The sequence below is a fragment of the Erigeron canadensis genome, chromosome 6, assembly GCF_010389155.1.
Source record: "Erigeron canadensis isolate Cc75 chromosome 6, C_canadensis_v1, whole genome shotgun sequence".
NCBI classification, from domain to species: Eukaryota; Viridiplantae; Streptophyta; class Magnoliopsida; order Asterales; family Asteraceae; genus Erigeron; species Erigeron canadensis.
Window position 1 is genome coordinate 17833190 of NC_057766.1, and position 19544 is coordinate 17852733.

General features: G+C 35.3%; 1 protein-coding gene across 1 annotated transcript; it reads left to right on the top strand.

Annotated features, from left to right (window-relative positions):
- The first annotated feature begins 15499 nt into the window (after positions 1–15499).
- Positions 15500–18329, top strand: LOC122605481 (chaperone protein dnaJ 20, chloroplastic-like). Its single transcript, XM_043778436.1, has 2 exons — positions 15500–16099; positions 17967–18329. Exons 1-2 carry the CDS (start codon positions 15632–15634, stop codon positions 18105–18107), a joined length of 609 nt encoding a protein of 202 aa, XP_043634371.1. The 5' UTR covers positions 15500–15631; the 3' UTR covers positions 18108–18329.
- The last annotated feature ends 1215 nt before the right edge of the window (positions 18330–19544 follow it).

Below are 19544 nucleotides of genomic sequence, written 5' to 3' on the forward strand. Positions count from 1 at the left end.
ACTTCAGTCTCAATGTCTACTGCTGAGGCAGAATACATTTCTGCGGCCAGTTGTTGTGCCCAGATTCTCTGGATCAAAAACCAGTTACTGATTATGGCATGAAATTCACAAGAACCCCAATCTTTTGTGACAACACCAGTGCTATTGCTATATCTCACAACCCAGTGATGCACTCAAAGACAAAGCATATTGATATCAGGTATCACTTCATTCGTGATCATGTTATGAAAGGAGATATTGAAATACATTTCATCCCCACTGATAAACAGTTAGCTGATGTTTTTACAAAACCTCTTGATGAAAAGACTTTTAAACATCTCATCAGTGAACTAGGTATGTTAAATCCTCATTAAACTGAAGAGGCCCTTCAGTTGAGGATGGTCCAGGTGATCCTTGATTGGTTGGAGATTGAACGCCTTGATGTACTCAAAGACTAGTCATTGATCAAATGGATCACACTTTTAGGGGGAAAAAGACTCAAAATATTTTTCAAATAAATTATTGAAAAATGCAACTGAAGGTCATCAGTTGAAACTGGCATCTAAATTTTCTTTTGGTTGCTAGTTTGGTCTTGTCTCAAAATGGTGGTCAGCCAGATTTCATAACGTTGTGTTTTACTTGGTGGATACTTGTGACACGTGATGTTACTCGAGTACCAACCTCGCACTCACGAACGTCACCTGACATGTCTTACGTGTCAAGACTTTTGCTGAAATGTACTGCACTTTTTATGGGTATTGGTGAAGTTAGTGGGTAAGTGGGAATACCAGCCGTCGTAGCATTAAATGCTTGATGGGAAGTATTAAATATTTTGAATTCTCAAAATTTGGAAAATAACTTTTTACAAATTATTTCAAACTTTTGGAGACTAAATATCTTTTCGTATATATTTTGGCAATATTTTTACTGCCTATATATACCCCCCACCAATATATCCGTCTCATTTACTTCTCTCAAAATTCCTTCATTTACTCTTTCAATCATTCACAATTCGAGATCCTTTTCTCTCTTTCTTCTTTAAGTCCAAAACCCTAAATCTAAATCCACAAATGGCTCCTAAATCTTCTTCTTCTTCATCTCGTTCTCGTGATGTGAATCTACTCACTGCTGAGTACATTCCATCACAAAATGTTATTCGTGCCACTGGTGCTCCCATAAGCTCTAAGCTTATTAAACTAAATCCAAATAATCCAATGGCATCTCTTCAAGGGCTCCAGGCCGCTGACTCTCTTATCGGGAGAATCCAATCCTTTCTTCGAATTTCTCCCCTCAGCGATGCCTTCTCTTTGAATCCACACAAGCTATTCCATGATTACTTGTGTGAGTTCTGGTACACTGCCTCTCTTTCTGAGGACTGCTCATCCATCTCCTTTTCTCTAAAGGATGGGTCAGTCCCGTGTACCATCACCACTGGAACGTTGAGGGAAGCCCTTAACCTCAACTACTGGAGACATAATGAAACTCCAGTGGTGATTTCCTCCAATATCAATTTCCGCCAGGTCTTCCTTGATATGGGAAATAAGGAGATGGTGGAGGGGGATGTGTTGAAGACCAAGGGGTCCATTACAATGAAGGGGCTTTCACCATCCTGGAAGTTCTTTATGGTCCACTTGGTGGAAAGTTTGGGAGGGAGTTCTGGTGGATTGGACCAGATAAACTCCTTCCAGGCAGAAATGGCGTACTGCCTTTGGAATGGGCTGAGGGTGGATTTTGCAGGCATTTTGTTCAGAAGCCTGGTATTCAAGTTGAAGGGTAACAGGGGTCCTTGTGTTCCCTTTTCAAGGTTTCTGTCCCTTTGTTTTATTCAGATTCTGGGCAGAGACGAGTACAACAACACGCAATCCTCGTTCTCTGTGCCAGAACTGTTGAGGAATCTGGACAACCTGGTGTCCACTTCTGATGAAGTCCAGATGTCCCCGAGAATGATTTTTGCATTCTCTAAAACTGATGCACCACAATCTGGTGAATCAGAAAGGCAACTGGGCGGGCCTCAAAATAATGAGGGACCCACCGGTTCGTCTACTGAAGTAGTAACTGTGGCAGAAGCAGGAGTCCATGCAGTTCCTAAAGCAAGAAGATCCTCTAAAAGCAGGAGATCAAGATCTGGACTTGCTGCACCTGACCAGTCACAATCTGTGATAGTGGTCTCTGAAGCCGCTGCCGATGATATTGCAACTGAGGATAGAGCAGTTGTGGTTGAGGCACCAGTCACCTCTGTCCAGGGAGAAGATGCTTCGGCAACGGATCCTCAAACTGATGATACCATTGAGGCAACTCAAACTGGTCATCAGGAGTCTGAACAACTTGTTCAGCCACCCCAACATTTATGGATCTTGGCATAAATGAGGGTGTGTTTCAGCTTGAGTCTTCGGACTCATCTGAGACAGAATCTGACCAGGAGATGGCTGATGCAACTATACTTGCTCAGCTCCCTTCTCTCCTTGGTCAACCCCAAGAACCACATGTTTCAGTTTCCCCAACTCATGTACAAAGCTTAGAAATACCTCCAATATTCACCTCTCGCCAATCACCTTCTTCTATGGGTGTGCCTAGAAATAGACACATCCTAACCCCACCGTCGCCGTCGTTCACACCTGAGCATTCTCAGCATGAACGACACATTGAATCTCTTCCTTTCATTTCTACAACCCCTCCTCTTCTCTACTGATGCTACTGCAACTGGAGAACCAGATATTGTCATACCTCGTCCAGTTGCACCTGTAGCTTTTTCAGCTGGTCCAGTGACACCTTCTCCTCCGTCATTGGACAGCCAGTTCGTGTCTTTTCAAACCGATCTCTCGAACCTTCTTGCGAGGGTGGAAGAGATTCAAAAGACACTGGAGAAGAACACCAAGTCCCTCTCCAGGTACCACAAGGATCATCTGCAAAATATTAAAGTGGTTGACCTGGGGATTAACAAGTTCTCTGCTAATGAGGACTTGGTGTTTGGCAAGCTGAACGAGTTAGTGGAATCCTCCAATCAATTGGCAATATCTTTAAGGGAGGCATTCGCACTGACTCAATCTGGAGTCACATCCTCAATATCCAACCTGCTGAACAATACTGTCAGATCTTCAGAGGTTGATATTAAGAATCTGGAAAGGTAGGTGCAAGAGCTGTGTAGCAAACCTGGCCTAGATGTGACAGAGCTTGGGAGTCGGTTGGCCTCTTCAGTGGGTCTCAAGATCGAAGAAACTTTGGCAGCCAGTGAGAGTAACTTGATAGAAAAGGTGATATCTGAGATCACCAAGATTGCAGTGCCCCAGGTCAATCTCACTCCAATTACATCTGAGATTGATCGGTTGAGGTGCAGTCTGGATACGCTGGCTAGCAAAGTGTCTGAACATTCAACTGCCATATCTGATCTGACCACTGAAGTTGGCAAAGGAAGGGCGGTTGAGCCTGACAGTGCTCAGGAAGTCCCTGCAACTGGGCTCTCTTCAGATGATCTCTCCATTCTCAAACAAATTTTAAAGAGTCAAGAGCAGACAAGTGGAAATGTAATGACTCAGTCTCAAGAGATAAATCATCTTTGGAGGACAGTTCGCATGCTTTGTGGAGTCTTCAAAGAGTGTAAGACAATGCAATCATGGCAGCCTCTAGATCGCCTGCCCTCTAGTCATGCTGATTTTGAAGCCATCAGGCAGGGACTAGATGCTGCCAAGGGGGAAAGGTCGGTACATGCCCCTCACACTCTTGTGAAGACTTCAAGTAAAGGGAAGGAGATTGTGATGGCTACCAGTACTGAGGCTGGTGAGCAAGGGTTTGAGGTGTTTGATGATGTGGTGGTAGGGAGTGTTGACAAGGGAAAGGCCATTGCTAATGAATCTTTGGAACCAGCCACCAATGCACCAATGTTGGAAACTGGCAATGTCGATTTGTTGCCTCCAGTTACTGAAAGCGAGAGCCAGAAGTTAGCAAGAGTGGGATACCTGGTCAAGGAAAGGAAGAAACAAATGAAGGCAAACCAGTTTGAATCAAGAAAAAATCTTCCAACCCCTCTTGTTGATATCACTGATGCTCAACTCCTTGGCTTGACACTTGTTGAATACAAGAAGATCAAAGAAGATCCAAGAATAGTCAATGCACTGAAGGAGATGCTTGAAGTGGAACTGGACAAACACTACCAGGATGATGAGGCTGAACTGGATGCAAAGTGTTTGAATGTATCGGTGGAAAAGGCCAGAGAGATCAGATCTGAAGGGATTCTCAAGAGAACTGAGCAGGTCAAGAAGGCGGTCACCAAAGTGTTGAATCCACCCAAGTCCAAAGGAAGAAAACAAAAGGCCTTACCAAGAGATGCAAATCTGAGGACTTGGGTAGAACCATCTGAACCCACAACTGATGATATTCGAGCTGCTACACAAAAGCTGAGCACGAGCAAAATCAAACTGACAAATGAATCTGAAGCTCGCACATATTTGTCAGATGTACAGCGTCGAAGGCACAATAGAGGCAGGATTACTGATGTTAAGGTTTCAATTAAGCCTGGTGCCAAGCATTTTGTTGTTGAGGTACAATACTTTGGTGGACCTAAAAGGACTACTGAGAACCCGGATGTCAATCAGTATGGTCATTCCGAGCATGTTGAGATGTTGAGGCTGTTGGAGGGGGGGCAGAGGAAGAATAAAGTTGAAAGAGCCTGGGAGTATGTATTGCAAAATCTCATCAAGTTCAAGGAAAACATTGAAGAAAGATTAGGCCTTGATCCTGAGGATACTCAGCCGATTTCATCAGTCTCAAAGAGAAGGAAAACTGGTGAAGGGCCATCTGTTTAAGTTTTCCTTCTAACTATTATCTGCTTGTAATTTTGTGTACTCTCTTGTAATTTATTTGAAATTGTATGTATATACAAGTTGCCAGATTGTAACCTACAAGTAAGATATCTGATAAGATCTACAAACACTTAAAACAAAATCCAAGACATTTGATGATCTATAAAAATGTCTTGGAAACTTAATAGGTTTTATCAAATTCAAGTATTTCAAACTTAAACTTGTATAGAAACAAGTTTGAAAATACTTGACAATATTTCAGGACAATTAGGGGGAATTTGTTAGGTCCAGTTTTAACTAAACTGGAGCTCTCCAGTGACATCTGGAGAGCATGAGGAATTGTCCGAAATATTAGAAGTCCAGTTGCATTGTACAGGTTTAGCAACTGATGACTTCCTCCAGTTGAGATCAGACGACTAGAATCTGAAGACCTTCCAGTTGAAGTCAAAGACAACAAATGGAAGATAGAGATTGGCAATGGCAGCGAAGCCCAGTTGACAATCTACCAGATCAATCAACTGGAGAATCCTCCAGTGTAAATGCTCTTACAAAGCTTTACACTGATTACGAGGAGGACCTTTTTACTCTACATCCTTTTAACCGGACAATGATATTGTCTTTGGATAAAGATACAAAGATGTAGAGTGGTTGAATAAAGTAACCTTTTGTCTTACTTTATTTAACACACACAAAGGATTATTTAAACAATACTTTGTGTGCTGTCAACCATATTTGTACATCGAAGTTGAGATCCCCATGCTCAATCTTCGACTATAAATAGAGGTCCTTGCACAAGCTGTTTCAATAACTTTGCAAATACATATATTCTGCAATATTGGTGAACTTGTGCAATATTCTCTCAATCACAAAAAGAAACATTTCACAACTCTAAGTGTTTCGATTGTTTAGGAGAATTTCCAAGTTTAGATCAATTGTAATTCATGGGTTGTTAGGATATTTACATTCTTGTATTATCTTGGTTCCGCAACAACCTTGTATTTTATTTAAACAAGTAATAAATAAAATACACTTGAAAATTACATATTGTCTCACCAGTTTATATGCTCGTCATTTATATTATTGCATGTATTAATATTCTGTCACTTTAATACTTAATTCCAGTTAACCTGGTACACGATCAAACTAAACTGGTCACATCCAGATTAATTGATCGTGTTGCAAAGTTCACTCACCATCGACATAGAGGTGTCTTCAGCACCCATCTAGTGATAGTTGGGACTAAAAGATTTTATAAGAATTCAAGACAAAACTATGCATAAAAATCACTAACCGAAATCACAAGAACACAAATATAAATTCATCACATGATTTGTCCATAAAATATAAAATAAAATCTGGAGAAAACACTAATGAAAGATTAAGAGATGAATTAGGATGAACAAAATGTATTGGGTTTGCCAAAATAAGTATTGGGTGAAGCCATAAAGTAAAGGCATGCATTGGGCAAAAAAAGTAAGCTGACAGAATCCATCTTCTGTCTTTGAACGGGAAAACTGGGCATGTGAGGGCATCTTCAAGCAAAACTTTCAAAATAAGAGTTGTAGAGGAACGAGTTAAGAATAACCACCAACTAGAAGTACTCAAAAATACTGAACGAAACGAAAGATATGATTTTTCTACTGAAACTGGTTCAACTGTCATTTTGTCTGAATATTTTATAAACTTTAACAATTTTTATCTCCTAATCCATAAGGTTCCAGGAGGTCATACTTGGTGAAAAGTAATTTCAATGTGTCGTGAATTTAAAATAAAATAATGGGATTTTTCTCACAATCAGAACATCAAGAACTTTTGTAAAACTTCTGATGTCGCAAGCAGTGCCCATTCTCCAGTTTGTGTTTGGATAATTTTTAAGGACACCAAACATCATCTAAAAATTCACCAAAAATTCACAAAAATACTAGATACATATAAGTCACTGAGTAAAAATCATTAAGGTCCAAATAATTCGTCTTGACCCTAAAATAGTACCCAACATTCCATAAAAATGACAAGTAAAAACAGAAAATCCTGAAGTAAAGTAATCATTTGTGTAATGGGCTAAAAGATGCACTAAGGAGTTAATGGGCTAGCCCAGCCCAATTAGCGAACCCAAAGGACCATAAATCAGTAGGCCATTTGGCTCAATAACCACTATGATCCAATAATCACATAACCCAAATAAGGTTAAGCCCAATAATTAAATTAAGCCCAAGTCACTTAAAAACCCATCACATTTTGGCCCAATTGATAATGGCCCATAACACTTAAATGAATTTCATGAGATAAGTGTAATCAAAATAAAACAAAGATAATTAAGTGAGATAGGCATAAATAATTATGTTAACCAAGCTATATATTGATATCACAAATGCTAATTCGCGCTAAAATCGGTTACACAACAAATGATGAATAAGGAGAACATAACTTAATATGGTATCTCTATATGATAACCTAATATATCAAGTGAAACCACAAATGAAGCCAAGTTGCCGAAAATCTAACAACTTATAACTACGCATGTAATGAAAGTAACCTTTTACACCATCAATCTCTACAACCAAAACGATGCGAGTGTTACCAATATACTTGGATCCCACAATTGATAGCAACATAATGAAAATGGCATTTCTAAGTGATGGCTTAAGATAGAAACTTACGTATATTAGTCCTATTGTAGGGATAGTCTTGGCTTGAAATATGATGGAGGAACATAATAGATATATAGTCAAGGAAGCTGTAGATGGGAAGTACCCATTTTGGATAGATGAGTATAATATGCGGCATATCAAGGTGAGTCATAGCCCCCTTTCAAACTATTTTATGTGTTTAACTATCGGGGTGAAAAGCATGATATATAAATGAAATTGCTTTTATATACATATATATATAATGATTTTTGATAATATGATTATGAAATGAAGTTGTTTCGTATGTTCAATGTGATAAATCTTTTATAATGAGCTTGAGTTCTGTCAACCCGTTTTCTTTCGGTACACTACTATTTACTCCGAAAGTGGAGGCCTGTAGTTAGAGAGTTGCGCAACTAGGTTTCGTCCACCCACCCATAAGTGTAACGGTGGAAGGTTGGTTGCCTTCGTGACAACCGTCACTTCCAGTCCGACCATAGTGGTGCTCTAGCTACCTTAAATTTGAATGGTTGTCTCCATGGCACGACCCTATTATTATTAATACGGCACTTGATTGACAGCTTGTGCCATAAAATGAATTATATATATTGTTGGACTTGATAAAATGGTAGTAGTAGTGGCTCAAGCATTTACTCATCAAAATTATGTAAATTATGCCTTTGTGGCTAAATGAAATTGATATTGAATTATGCCCTTGTGGCTAAGTGAAATTGATATTAATATTGTTGATAATTGGAAATTGTTTGAACATACGGATTGGGTATCGTCCCTCATATGATATCTTGAAAGACGTTGAAATTGGTGATATTGAAATGATTTTGGTAACCGAATAATTTTGGTATGATATACGATTAATCGATTTATATACTTTTTCTCTCATGATGATTTGACAAATGAGAACCTGATATTTTACTATGGATTTTTCCAAGTCTTGATATGACATTATGGTATTTGGAAACTTGATAACATGATATGAAAATTTTGTCGGTCATATGGTTTGGATATTTCGAAATTTAATAGTAATCGGTTTTCTTAGTATTAAAACGGTGATGTACCAAGATTTATATAAAAACCTATGCACTCACCAACTACGTTTTCGTAGTTGACACTTTTTCTTCATGCTTTTCAGGAAATAAGCTTAAGCATTGAGGATTTATATGCTTCATGATTATTTGCATTGCACTTTGGAGTCAAAGATCAAACCTTGTGATAGGCAATGGAATCCGCCTTGATCATTGTAGTGTACAATTTCATGTGCTTCTTATTTGGTTCGTGGACTTAATATCCAAGTATGGTGGACGCATTTGTACTTGGAAATTGGTTCACATGTTTGTACATTATAAATTCTTTTTATCAAATAAAGCTATGGTTAATGTTATTTATAATTCTTTGTTTTGAATACTCGACTTTCTGTACATCTCATTGTTCCGCCTTAGTTGTGGTGTTACATGGTATTGTCTAAATATATATATATATATTCGATATATCAGAGTTTTAGCGAACATTTATAAAGGAAACACATCAATAACAAAGGCAATCAAAGTTATTGAACTACATTTACGATATTGCATACTTTTAAATGTGGTCGTGATATCGTCTTGAAAAAATTAATATTTTTGATATGTCAAAATATTAGTAAACATTTATAGTGGAACCGCATCAATAACAAACGTACTCTTAATAAATGAATCGTGGAACACGCAAGCAAAACTTAATGTGATATTTGGCCAAATATATATTTTATATGGAAAACATTAGTGCAAACATATCTATAATAACATATATTGATGGTTTTTATACCACGTGCTTACATTTTCCGCCCAAAATTATATTCTCTCCCTTTTTCTTTCCCCCTTTTTTCTACCATCCATTTTATTTAGGGTTCTTCACTTTTATTCTTTCTCCCTTTTTCTTCCTACCAAAATGGTTATCTTATATTTGTGTGGAAATCCAGCAATGTAAGCACGTGGTATATATTGATGGTTTTTGGTGCCAAAATACGAAAATACCACGTGAGGGGGGGTAACGGAGGGAGGCAAACGAACGTGTGGACAAAGGCTAATGTGTTGATACAAAAACTTGTTATAGGGTGATGTAATGATTAAAAAAAACACAGGGGTGAAAAATGATAAAATAGCAATCCAAAGGGTGATGTAATCAAATTTTCTCTTTTTTAAAAGGTATCATACATATTGATGTTTTAATACAAGGTTTCTTAATATTTTTGTCTTATAAGTTAGAGATGATATAAGTGGTATATATAAGAAATAGAATTGAAGGATTTGTGAAAAACTTGTTTTCTTTACTCCAAAATCTTAATTTATAATTTCTTTTTATACAGTCAGTTGACATTCGACATTTAATATAACACATCAATATACAATATTAAAGGTAAAGTCTTACACATATGCTAGATTAAAAGATCTGTCCTTACAAGTAATTCAAATATATACAACAGACATGTCACTCTAAAGAGTCAAATCCAAAACATATGGAAAAAAAACATTCACCAGTTAGCTTCATTTGCTACTTGTGGTAATTATGTTATATTCTAAATTTTACTCCATATCTATATTATTGTCACAACTTTTCAACTTCTAGGTTACATGACTTTTTGGTAATATCAAGTACATTTTTAGATCTTTGTGTGATTTTGAGAGACTTTTGGCTTGTAGTCTACAAAGATGGGGTAAAGATCTAAGGTGCTCATGTATCTAGTTTTTCTCATATATATTTTCTTATATTATTAATTCAAAATGTTATCTTCGAATTATTGTTACAAGGATAAGGATATATATGGAAAACCTCATATATATTGTTGTTTACTACTCCCTCCGTCTCAATTTAAATGTCCTATTTTGACTTGTCAAGTCTTTCTTTCATAACTTTGACCGTAAATAATTTTGTTTGTGTTATATAGTACTTGATGAAAATCATATCAATGTAAAATGCATTTAAAACCCTATCCAATCATATATATTACATCAAATATTATATAAAACAAACAAAAATATTGATGGTCAAAGTTAAGCACGAAAGCCCAAAATGTCAAACTATGACATTTAAATTGGGACGGAGGGAGTATATGAATACTCGCTCGATATGATAATGATGGTGGTAGCGGCGATTGCGACATGTGGTGGAACGACCAATGATGGATCCAAGAATTTAAATACTGAGAGCTAAATTTTCTTCTTTTGTTTAACAGTGGCATTTCTAAGGATTCATGAAATTAGATCGATTCGGGGGAAAATGCCCTAGCCACACAACTATTTAACTTATATAAACTAATATTTAAAAACGACAATATAAATTATATATCAACAAACATAATATAAGTCATTTAAAAAATAAAAGATACTATTATAATGAAGTTTATCTATGCTATATTATAGAAATATAAATTTTATTTTGAAAAATGTTAGAAAAGATGTAATATTTTCATTTAACACCCCTTATAATATTTTCACATACATTACCCCTTAACTTTAATAATTAAGTTACACTATTAATGCTTTATCATTTAAAATATCTTCATTAAACTTTTACATCAATTACTTTTACATCGATTATATATCTACATCACTCGACGCCGCCTCCACCACCAACAGTCGCCCCACCATCACCCTGTTGTCGCCACGACCACCGCTGCATTGCGCGGGTAGCATGCTAGTATTAAACAAATATGAATCTTATACTTTTATATATAAAATACAATTATTTGAATAATATAGTATTTTATTCATAGATAAAAAAAAAATACATTTAGAATATAAGAATGTGTTCTACATTTGGTATAATATCATAGTTGTACAAACAAACAATTTAATCTTCAAGCTTGATATACCAACAAATGAAAATATATATATATATATATTCTTATAAATATTTTAGGGTCTAATAACCATCAAACAAAAATTGATGACTATCTAGTAGCATGTGATAAAGTAACTATCTTTTTAACAGTTCAATAACTATTTTAGTGGTTCAATATCCTTTTGAATTTCATTATACTTGTTGCTTGTTTTTTAATGGGCTGAATCTTTTTGTTTTTTACTGGGCTGGGGTCGTAATTTTGATGGTCCAGATTCAATTCACAAAAAATACCAAAATTAATAGAGTTGGACTAGTTTCGCTAGGGTCTAAACAACCCCCCCCCCCCCCCCCCCCCACCCTTACCCCTTAACCTTGCATCTACCCATGGCGGTGACAACGAATGGTGATGGTTTCACATTTTGTGTTTTTGAAGAATTACTCAAATATTTTTAAAGATGATGTTGTTGCTTTTGTGATTCGGTTTTTCAAAACCGGTTATTTCCCTCTTGGAAGTAACTGCGTTTAGTACCCATGTTCCAAAGGTTTCTAATCCTCTTATTGTTAATGATTTTCGGCCCACAAGTTTAATTGGGATTCGGTACAAAATCATTGCAAAGGTGTTGGCTAATAGACAGTCTAAAGTTTTGGATTTGATAGTTAGTTCTTCGCGGTCGGCCTTTATAAAAGGGAGGAATAATCTTGATGGCCTGTTAGTTCTTAATGAGATTGTGGAACATTATAAACGGAAGATGAAGAAAGTCATGCTCCTTAAGCTTGATATAGCCAAAGATTATAACTCACTAAGCTGGAACTATTTACTATTTTTATTATGTTCTATGGGTTTTGGTCGCAAGTGGATTAGTTGAATTTCTGGATGCCTTCATTTAACGAGGTCCTAAATTCCTGTCAATGGCAGCCCCACTAATGAACAGGGCATTCGCCAAGGGGATGCAAATTATCTTTTGCCAATGCACTTAATAAAGGTCTTCTTCTTAAATGGTGATGGCATTATGTTAATAATCCGGAGGCGCTATTGGTAAAAGTTCTTAAAAGTCTTTATAAACCGAACTTGTTCTAGTCTTGGACTTCTGGTGATGGCTCTAAGTGTGATTATGCCACCAAATTTCTAATCCTTAGGTTGAATTACATCAAAAGGACATTGTTACTTTTCATGGATTTTCCATTAAGATTGGGAATGGTCTATTGTCGCTTTTTTGGCATGATATTTGGTTTGGACATAGACCATTTCAGTCTATATTCTCACGTCTTTATAGTTTAGAGCAAGGTTAATATTGCTTGGTTTCGGATCGTTGGGATGGTATCCATTTTTCATCTCAATGGCTCATGCCTCTTAGAGGTGAAGCTCAAGATAGTGAATGGTTAGATTTGTTTTCAGAGATATCTAGCATTGGTATTATTGAGAATGACAAATGGATGTGGGAGTTAGATGAAACCAGTGAATTCTCTGTAAAAAAAAAAAGAAAAAAAAAATACTTAATGACGATAAAACATTACTAGATGACTCGGAGATTACAAGGTGGTGTAAGCTAACATCCTGGTTTGGAGAGTGACGATTTGTATTCCTTCTCGTATTAACCTTTCCAACAAGTTGTCACAGCTAGTAATTGTAATTGTACTTAAAACTTTGTTTGGCATCTAGTAATTTGTTGGATCTCACTTTACTTTAATACATGATGTCATTTTTTTTTATAAAAAAAAGGTATTTTAGGTATATGAGTTTATGACTTAATTATAAAAAAAAGCTTTTTAAGAAAGAGGACATTTTGGATATTTGAAAGATTAAAAGTTAAAAAGGAGAAGAAAGTGTCTTTTATATAGTATCAGACAAATGACCGAACGATGCGGTGGTGTGGCGACGTTAGTAACGGGTGGTGGCGGCGACAAGTGGTTGTTGTTGTGTGGGTATTAAAAGTTATGATGTAAAAGATAGTGGTGTAACTATTTTAAAGTTCGGGTGATATATATATTGTAATTAATTTCATTAATAATATTATATTAAAAATATCTTAGGTGAAGATGTTTAAATTACTAAACAAAAGAAGAAGATATTTTGGGGTAGCAAATACTTGGTTGAAAAAATTGGAGAGATCAAATGTTTTATAGTATAGTAAAGATAGAGATAAAATTATATACTTATTTGTACCAATTTAAATGTCATATTATGACTTTTAAATTATTTCTTCCGCATCTGTGAATGTAAATTATTTCATGTGTGTTATACAATAACTTTGATGTAAAATATATTGATAAATTGAGTTTTAGATGTATTTTTCATTGATATAACTTATAACTTTCATTAGATATTATATTATACAAACAAAAATACTTATGGTCAAAGTTAGAGAAGAAAAATTCAACAATTCAAATTTAGACATCTAAACTGAAACGGGGAGAATAATATTTTACATTATTAAATAGTATAACACCTTTTTATACTATACAAAGAGAGTGGCAATATTGCTTAGTATGCTTAGGTTCTACTGAATGCATAGATTAAACTTCAGAATGACTAGTCCCAGTTAGTGTTACATCAGCAAAAACCACCTAAAGACTAATCTCCCCAAAACATCACCAATGCAACGGACTAGTTGTGTACACTCCTTTTATTTTGTTCTATACTTTTATCTAAACTTTTAACCCTCCAAATTTATAACAAAATCTAGATAAAACATATACTTCATTAATAACAAAATCTAATAAAACACATACTTAACGAAAAGCTTACATTGATAATAAAAAACACTAGTCCTAAAAATTAAAAATGTTACATAATAATTATTACAATACCTAAAAATTATTACTTAACGCCAACCGAATTAAGAACCGGTAAAGTCCACCATCGAGTTGCGTATTCCTCCCCTCGCAATCTTGTAAGCTTCGGGCTGACCACCATCGACACTGCCTTGCCAATATTCCACGTGATCACGTGTGGTCGTTAAGGTGGAAGAGGCATCGTTACATATTGGGGTTCGACGACGTTAGGATGGCACCCCAAAACTTGAAGTTGTTGGATTTCGGCTATGTAAACTGAGCCGTTGTTCATTATGCTCTGAATCACAGCATGCACCTCCAATCTATGCATGACGTCGTCAAGCATATGATTTTGCATCAACATTTTTGCCTTAAAAACGGTCATTATAATTGGTATGTCGTTTAACATGGTTCTTTCAAAAATGTGTGTGTGTTTGTGCATACAAGTATAGCTGAATATATAAATATATGAAAGAGTAGTGTTAGTATCAATGAAAAGGATGTGTATATATAGAATTTTAGAAAAATTAGCCATTTTAGACTAAATCTGTCAAAACAAGAAACTTGTTTGAATTGATTTTTGTCAAAGGATCCATTAGAGGGACCTATTTTGCCAAAAAATTAAAAGTTGTTTTTTTTTGTTTTACCCTCATCCGACAATTGCAAATAAAAATGATAATAAAAAAGAATAAAGCGCTCGTTTTTGTAGAACGGACGCGGGGGACAAGTGGACGGACGAACGGTCGGACAATTCCAACCCAATATTGTGGACTCGTCCGTCCCTTACGAACGAGTGTGGAAGAACCATGGACGGAGTTATGGGCTAGCTTGTTACTGACTTTAGGTAACATCTCAATTTATTACTCACGCTTCACATCCCTCCCCTTACATCATGTTCTTGAGTTTTTTAATGGAATGAAAAGAAGAGAACGCAAATGATTACAAAACAAATTGTGTTTTTGAGTTTAATTTAAGAATGGAAAGAAAATGAAATGAAAAGAAATGGAATGAATTTTTAGTTGATGTTGTTTAAAAATTTTCTCCCCATTTATGAGATGATCTGAAAGGAAAATAATATCACTTTCAATCATTTCTTTTCTTTTATAAGTACTTAAAAGGGGTCAAATTGGATTTAATTATTTTTTTTTCTACTATTTATTATTTTTCAGTCAGATATGAATTTTGTATGACACGAGTTGGTTGTAGGTAAACCCAAACTAAAAAAAGCAGTGTTAACCTTGGTATATTTAAGCCACTCATAAATAATCATAATATATAATTGGTTGCTTTCAAATCACTTTCAAGATTGACCCGATATACCACCGAAGATTTAACCTAGTTCACTGGTTTACATTACCAAATCCATCCGCAGCCTATAGGTGATGACTCATCACCCCACTCATGAAAATGACTCAAACACCCCTCATAAAAATCACACGTGTCCCTAACCAATCCTCATTTATATTACCCAGAAAAACCCACATTCCTCCAACTCACACACAAACACACGCATACACACATTTCTTACACCTCTTCAAGAAAAAAGAATCATCATAACAGAAACATATATACTTATATAATTTTTTACAAGTCATAACAACTTAACCAAAACTCACCATGTGTTGCAACCAAAGTCTCATTTCAAGAATCCCCACATCACCACCACCATCACCATCTTTTAATATTGCCTCAAAAACCAACTTCAAATTTCCATCATCTTTCACTTCACCAAAACCCACCGGAAGTTTTAAGCCCTTCACGGTGGTGTCAGCCGTGAAAGAAGGTGGCACTACGGCCGTGAGTGAGATAGTTAAAGAAGATGTATCAAGTTTTTATGATCTTCTTGGTATCTCGGAAACAGTGTCTTCTATGGAGATTAAACAAGCCTATAAACAACTAGCTAGAAAGTACCACCCGGATGTTTGTCCACCGGATCGGGTTGAGGAGTATACTCAAAGGTTTATTCGGGTTCAAGAAGCTTATGAAACTTTGTCGGATCCTAACAGGAGGGCTTTGTACGATAAAGATATGGCTATGGGGATTCATTTTGGGTTTAATTCTCGTAGTCATTTGAGTAGTGATGAGGTACTACTATTAATTAAATCCTTTGTTAATATATTTGTTTGCGTGCATTTTTATTGTTATTTTATTTTACATATAAGTTCTACTTTGATGATTATGGGTATTTTATTGTTTAAGCTAAGTTTTTGTTGGGTTTTTTTTTCCCTTCAGTTTTAATGATTTCAATGTGTTCAGTGAGATCTTGGTGTAGTGGTATAGTAGTCAAATTAAGCCTCAAAGGATATAAGAGGTTTTGTATTTCTTGGTCCATGCTCAAACCTGTATATGGGTGTTTAGCACGTATTTAAAAGTCTGGGCTTACCCGAGCATCAGTCTCATTAATTTAAGGTGCCTTGTGCAGTTATTGATATAGCTCGGTTAAAATTTATGCTATTAATTAAGAAAATATAGTATTGCGAACTAGTGGGTCATCGAGAATTGTCAACTGAAAATGAGTAGATGGGCATAACACTTGCTTCTTTTTTTATACTACCTTTTTAAAGCCTTTTTACATTTCAATAACCTGTAGCACAAAAAAGCATATGTTGAATTGCTTAGTTAGAAAACTATACATGTTTTAAAAGCACTGTTAGCGTTTGTATTACACTAGAGCACCCGGGAAAGATGCGGCATCAGTGGTGGCGGTGGGGTGGTGGCAGGCGGTCACTGGTAGTGGTGATAACAGCGACAAATAGTTTAGGTAATTTATGTTAAAACGGTAGTGAGGGTAATTTAGGAGATATCACAGATCCTTTTTTTTTTTGAACGGAGAAATTTCATTGATAGAATAAAAGACGACTAGCAACTTGCTAGAAGCCAAATATACATTATACAACTCGATCTAATCTAGAATTACCAATGCAACATATTCTAGACGCTTACCGAAACATTAACTGGACGGACTACAAAAAGGGTGAAATAACTCGAGCCAACATATTCTAGAAATTAACTTGAGAGGATCCTTACCCTTAAACCAGATGGGTAGTTTGGGAATAATTGGTGGTGTACAGTTTTTGAACAATAGTCTTTTTTAAAAGAACTTTGTATTGAGTGGTTTTCCGCAATCAAATATAGTTGAGTATGATTTAAGCTAGAATAAGAGTAAATTTATATTTAGTTTGCATTTTAATCAAACTATGCTTGTCAATACAACCTGGAATAGTTATTGATACAACCTCGATGATAAGTACTATATGTCTATATATTGTTAGTTTGTTACTATACATCCCCCGTTGATTAGCCATACCCTAGCTTTCTTCCCATTTTTGTCTAAATTAAGTCATTTACGTACATTCATATCCACGTGTTTTACCATTTGTTTGTTACTATTGATGTCTTTAAATTTGCGTGTCTTGTTTAATCACGCAAACGAATATTTTGTGAGAGTTTCCACGTATCTTTGCCGACCTATATTGTGGTATGGCTTGTTTGAAAATTGGTTAGTCTGACTATCTTTCCATTTCTAATTGAAGGCAGGTTTTTATAACCTTTTCTTAACTATTAGGTATCATTCATTTTCAATTGAGATCTTATGTTGTTTTCTTTATATCTTTTGCCTTGAATACATGTACTTTATCTACCTTACGCAATCACAATATTACCTAATTAATATGGAGTAGTACACATTTTTAGAAATTAAGACCCTAGAGTCTTACGAAAGGCAGAGTTGATGAAAGTAACCTCTCAGTTCGTGAAAAAATGATTTAGAATTTAAGAGATTTTTGATCATAAGTTTTATGATGAAGCAGTATATTTAGCAAATTCTGATGTTTTTTGTTGAGAGTAAACTTTAATGCACTTCTTTCACTAGTTGTTTGATCAGTTTCTTTGGGTTCAATCATTATGAAACCTGCTCAGTTTGTTGACATTGCTTCTATGTATAATGATTCAGCAAATGGTGAAAAGTGAATGGAGAAATCATTGGCAAAGTCAATTATCAGAGCTCCGGAAGAGAAGCATGTATAAAGAATCAGGCAAAAATGCATCATGGGCAGCACGAATGCGTAAGCAGAGGAGCGAATCTTCGTCATGACTATTATTATATTGTGGAGATTTTGTGTATATAAACCCTACTAGCTAGTCATGTTATTCTTCGCCAAGATGAATGCTTTTTAATTCAAGGTCATGAGGAACTACAGAAATATGAACTCCGTCTAAACTAGCTAGTTTAAGTTATAGGGGATTATTATGTTATATATCAGTATGAAGTATGAACCCTGTGCTTTTACATAGCATTTTCGATTTTCCGTTTTCAGTTTCTTGTGATGTGAACTTTAATTTGTACCTGTGTACTCTGTCCACTAACCGTAACGTTGTGGAGCGTCAAAATTTGTAGCTCATTCGAGTTTACCTGGGCTTATGCAAGGTGGGCCATTGTGTAGGAAGCGTCGAAGCGATATAGCCCCAAAATTTTCAATAAGTTATATCTATCTATATAGAACCTTTTATAAAAAATATCACTAACTCTTATTTTTAGAAATAGTTACAGAATAGTTATATACAAAATTATTAAATTCTCTTAAATAAACAACTACTATGGAAAGAGTTTTTATAAATTACCAAATTTGTCGTTAAAAATTAATTTACACTTTAAATTTTTATTTTAATAATTAACACTTTAAGTCTTTGTCTTATAAAAATTTTCACTATCACAATCCATGTCCGTACTCCTTTATAAAATTTATCCCCCCACCCACCATTTAGTTACACAATCATTACATATGAAATTACTAAATTACCCTTAATAAACAACCACTATGAAAAGAGTTTTTATAAAACGTTAAGTTTGCCCTTAATGAATTAATTTACACTCCAAACCTTAAGATTAATAATTAACATTTTAAACCTTTATCTTCTGAAAAATTTTCACTATCATAATTACATCAACAAACACCACTTGACACGGCCACCATACCATCACTGACATCATTAGACCGCTTTCCCACCACCGTCGCCGCATTGCGCGGATACCATGCTCGTACTCCTTTATAAAAAATGTCACACCCTTCATTTTTAGAATTAGTTACACACTAGTTACATATGGAATTACTAAATTACTTTTAGTAAACACCCACCATATAAAGAGTTTTTATAAAATTTAAATTTTCTTTTAATGAATTAATTTACACTTCAAACCTTTATTTTAATAATTAATACTTTAATCCCATATCTTCTAAAAAATTTCTACAATCACAATTACATTAACCTAAAGGCTACATCATTTGACATCGCCACCACCACCAATTGATAGTATCATCATCGACACTACTAGACCGTTTTTCCCATCACCACCACTACATTATACGGGTACCATACTCGTAATTTTCCGAAGATATATAGCTACGTTGGTAACTCTGGTAATGTACCCCATTAAAAGACTTATATACCCCATTATTTTTTTAACACTCTTTCCGTCCTATTAAAAGTGTAATATTTTTAATTTTCAGAGTTTAAATTTTCTAACTTTGAC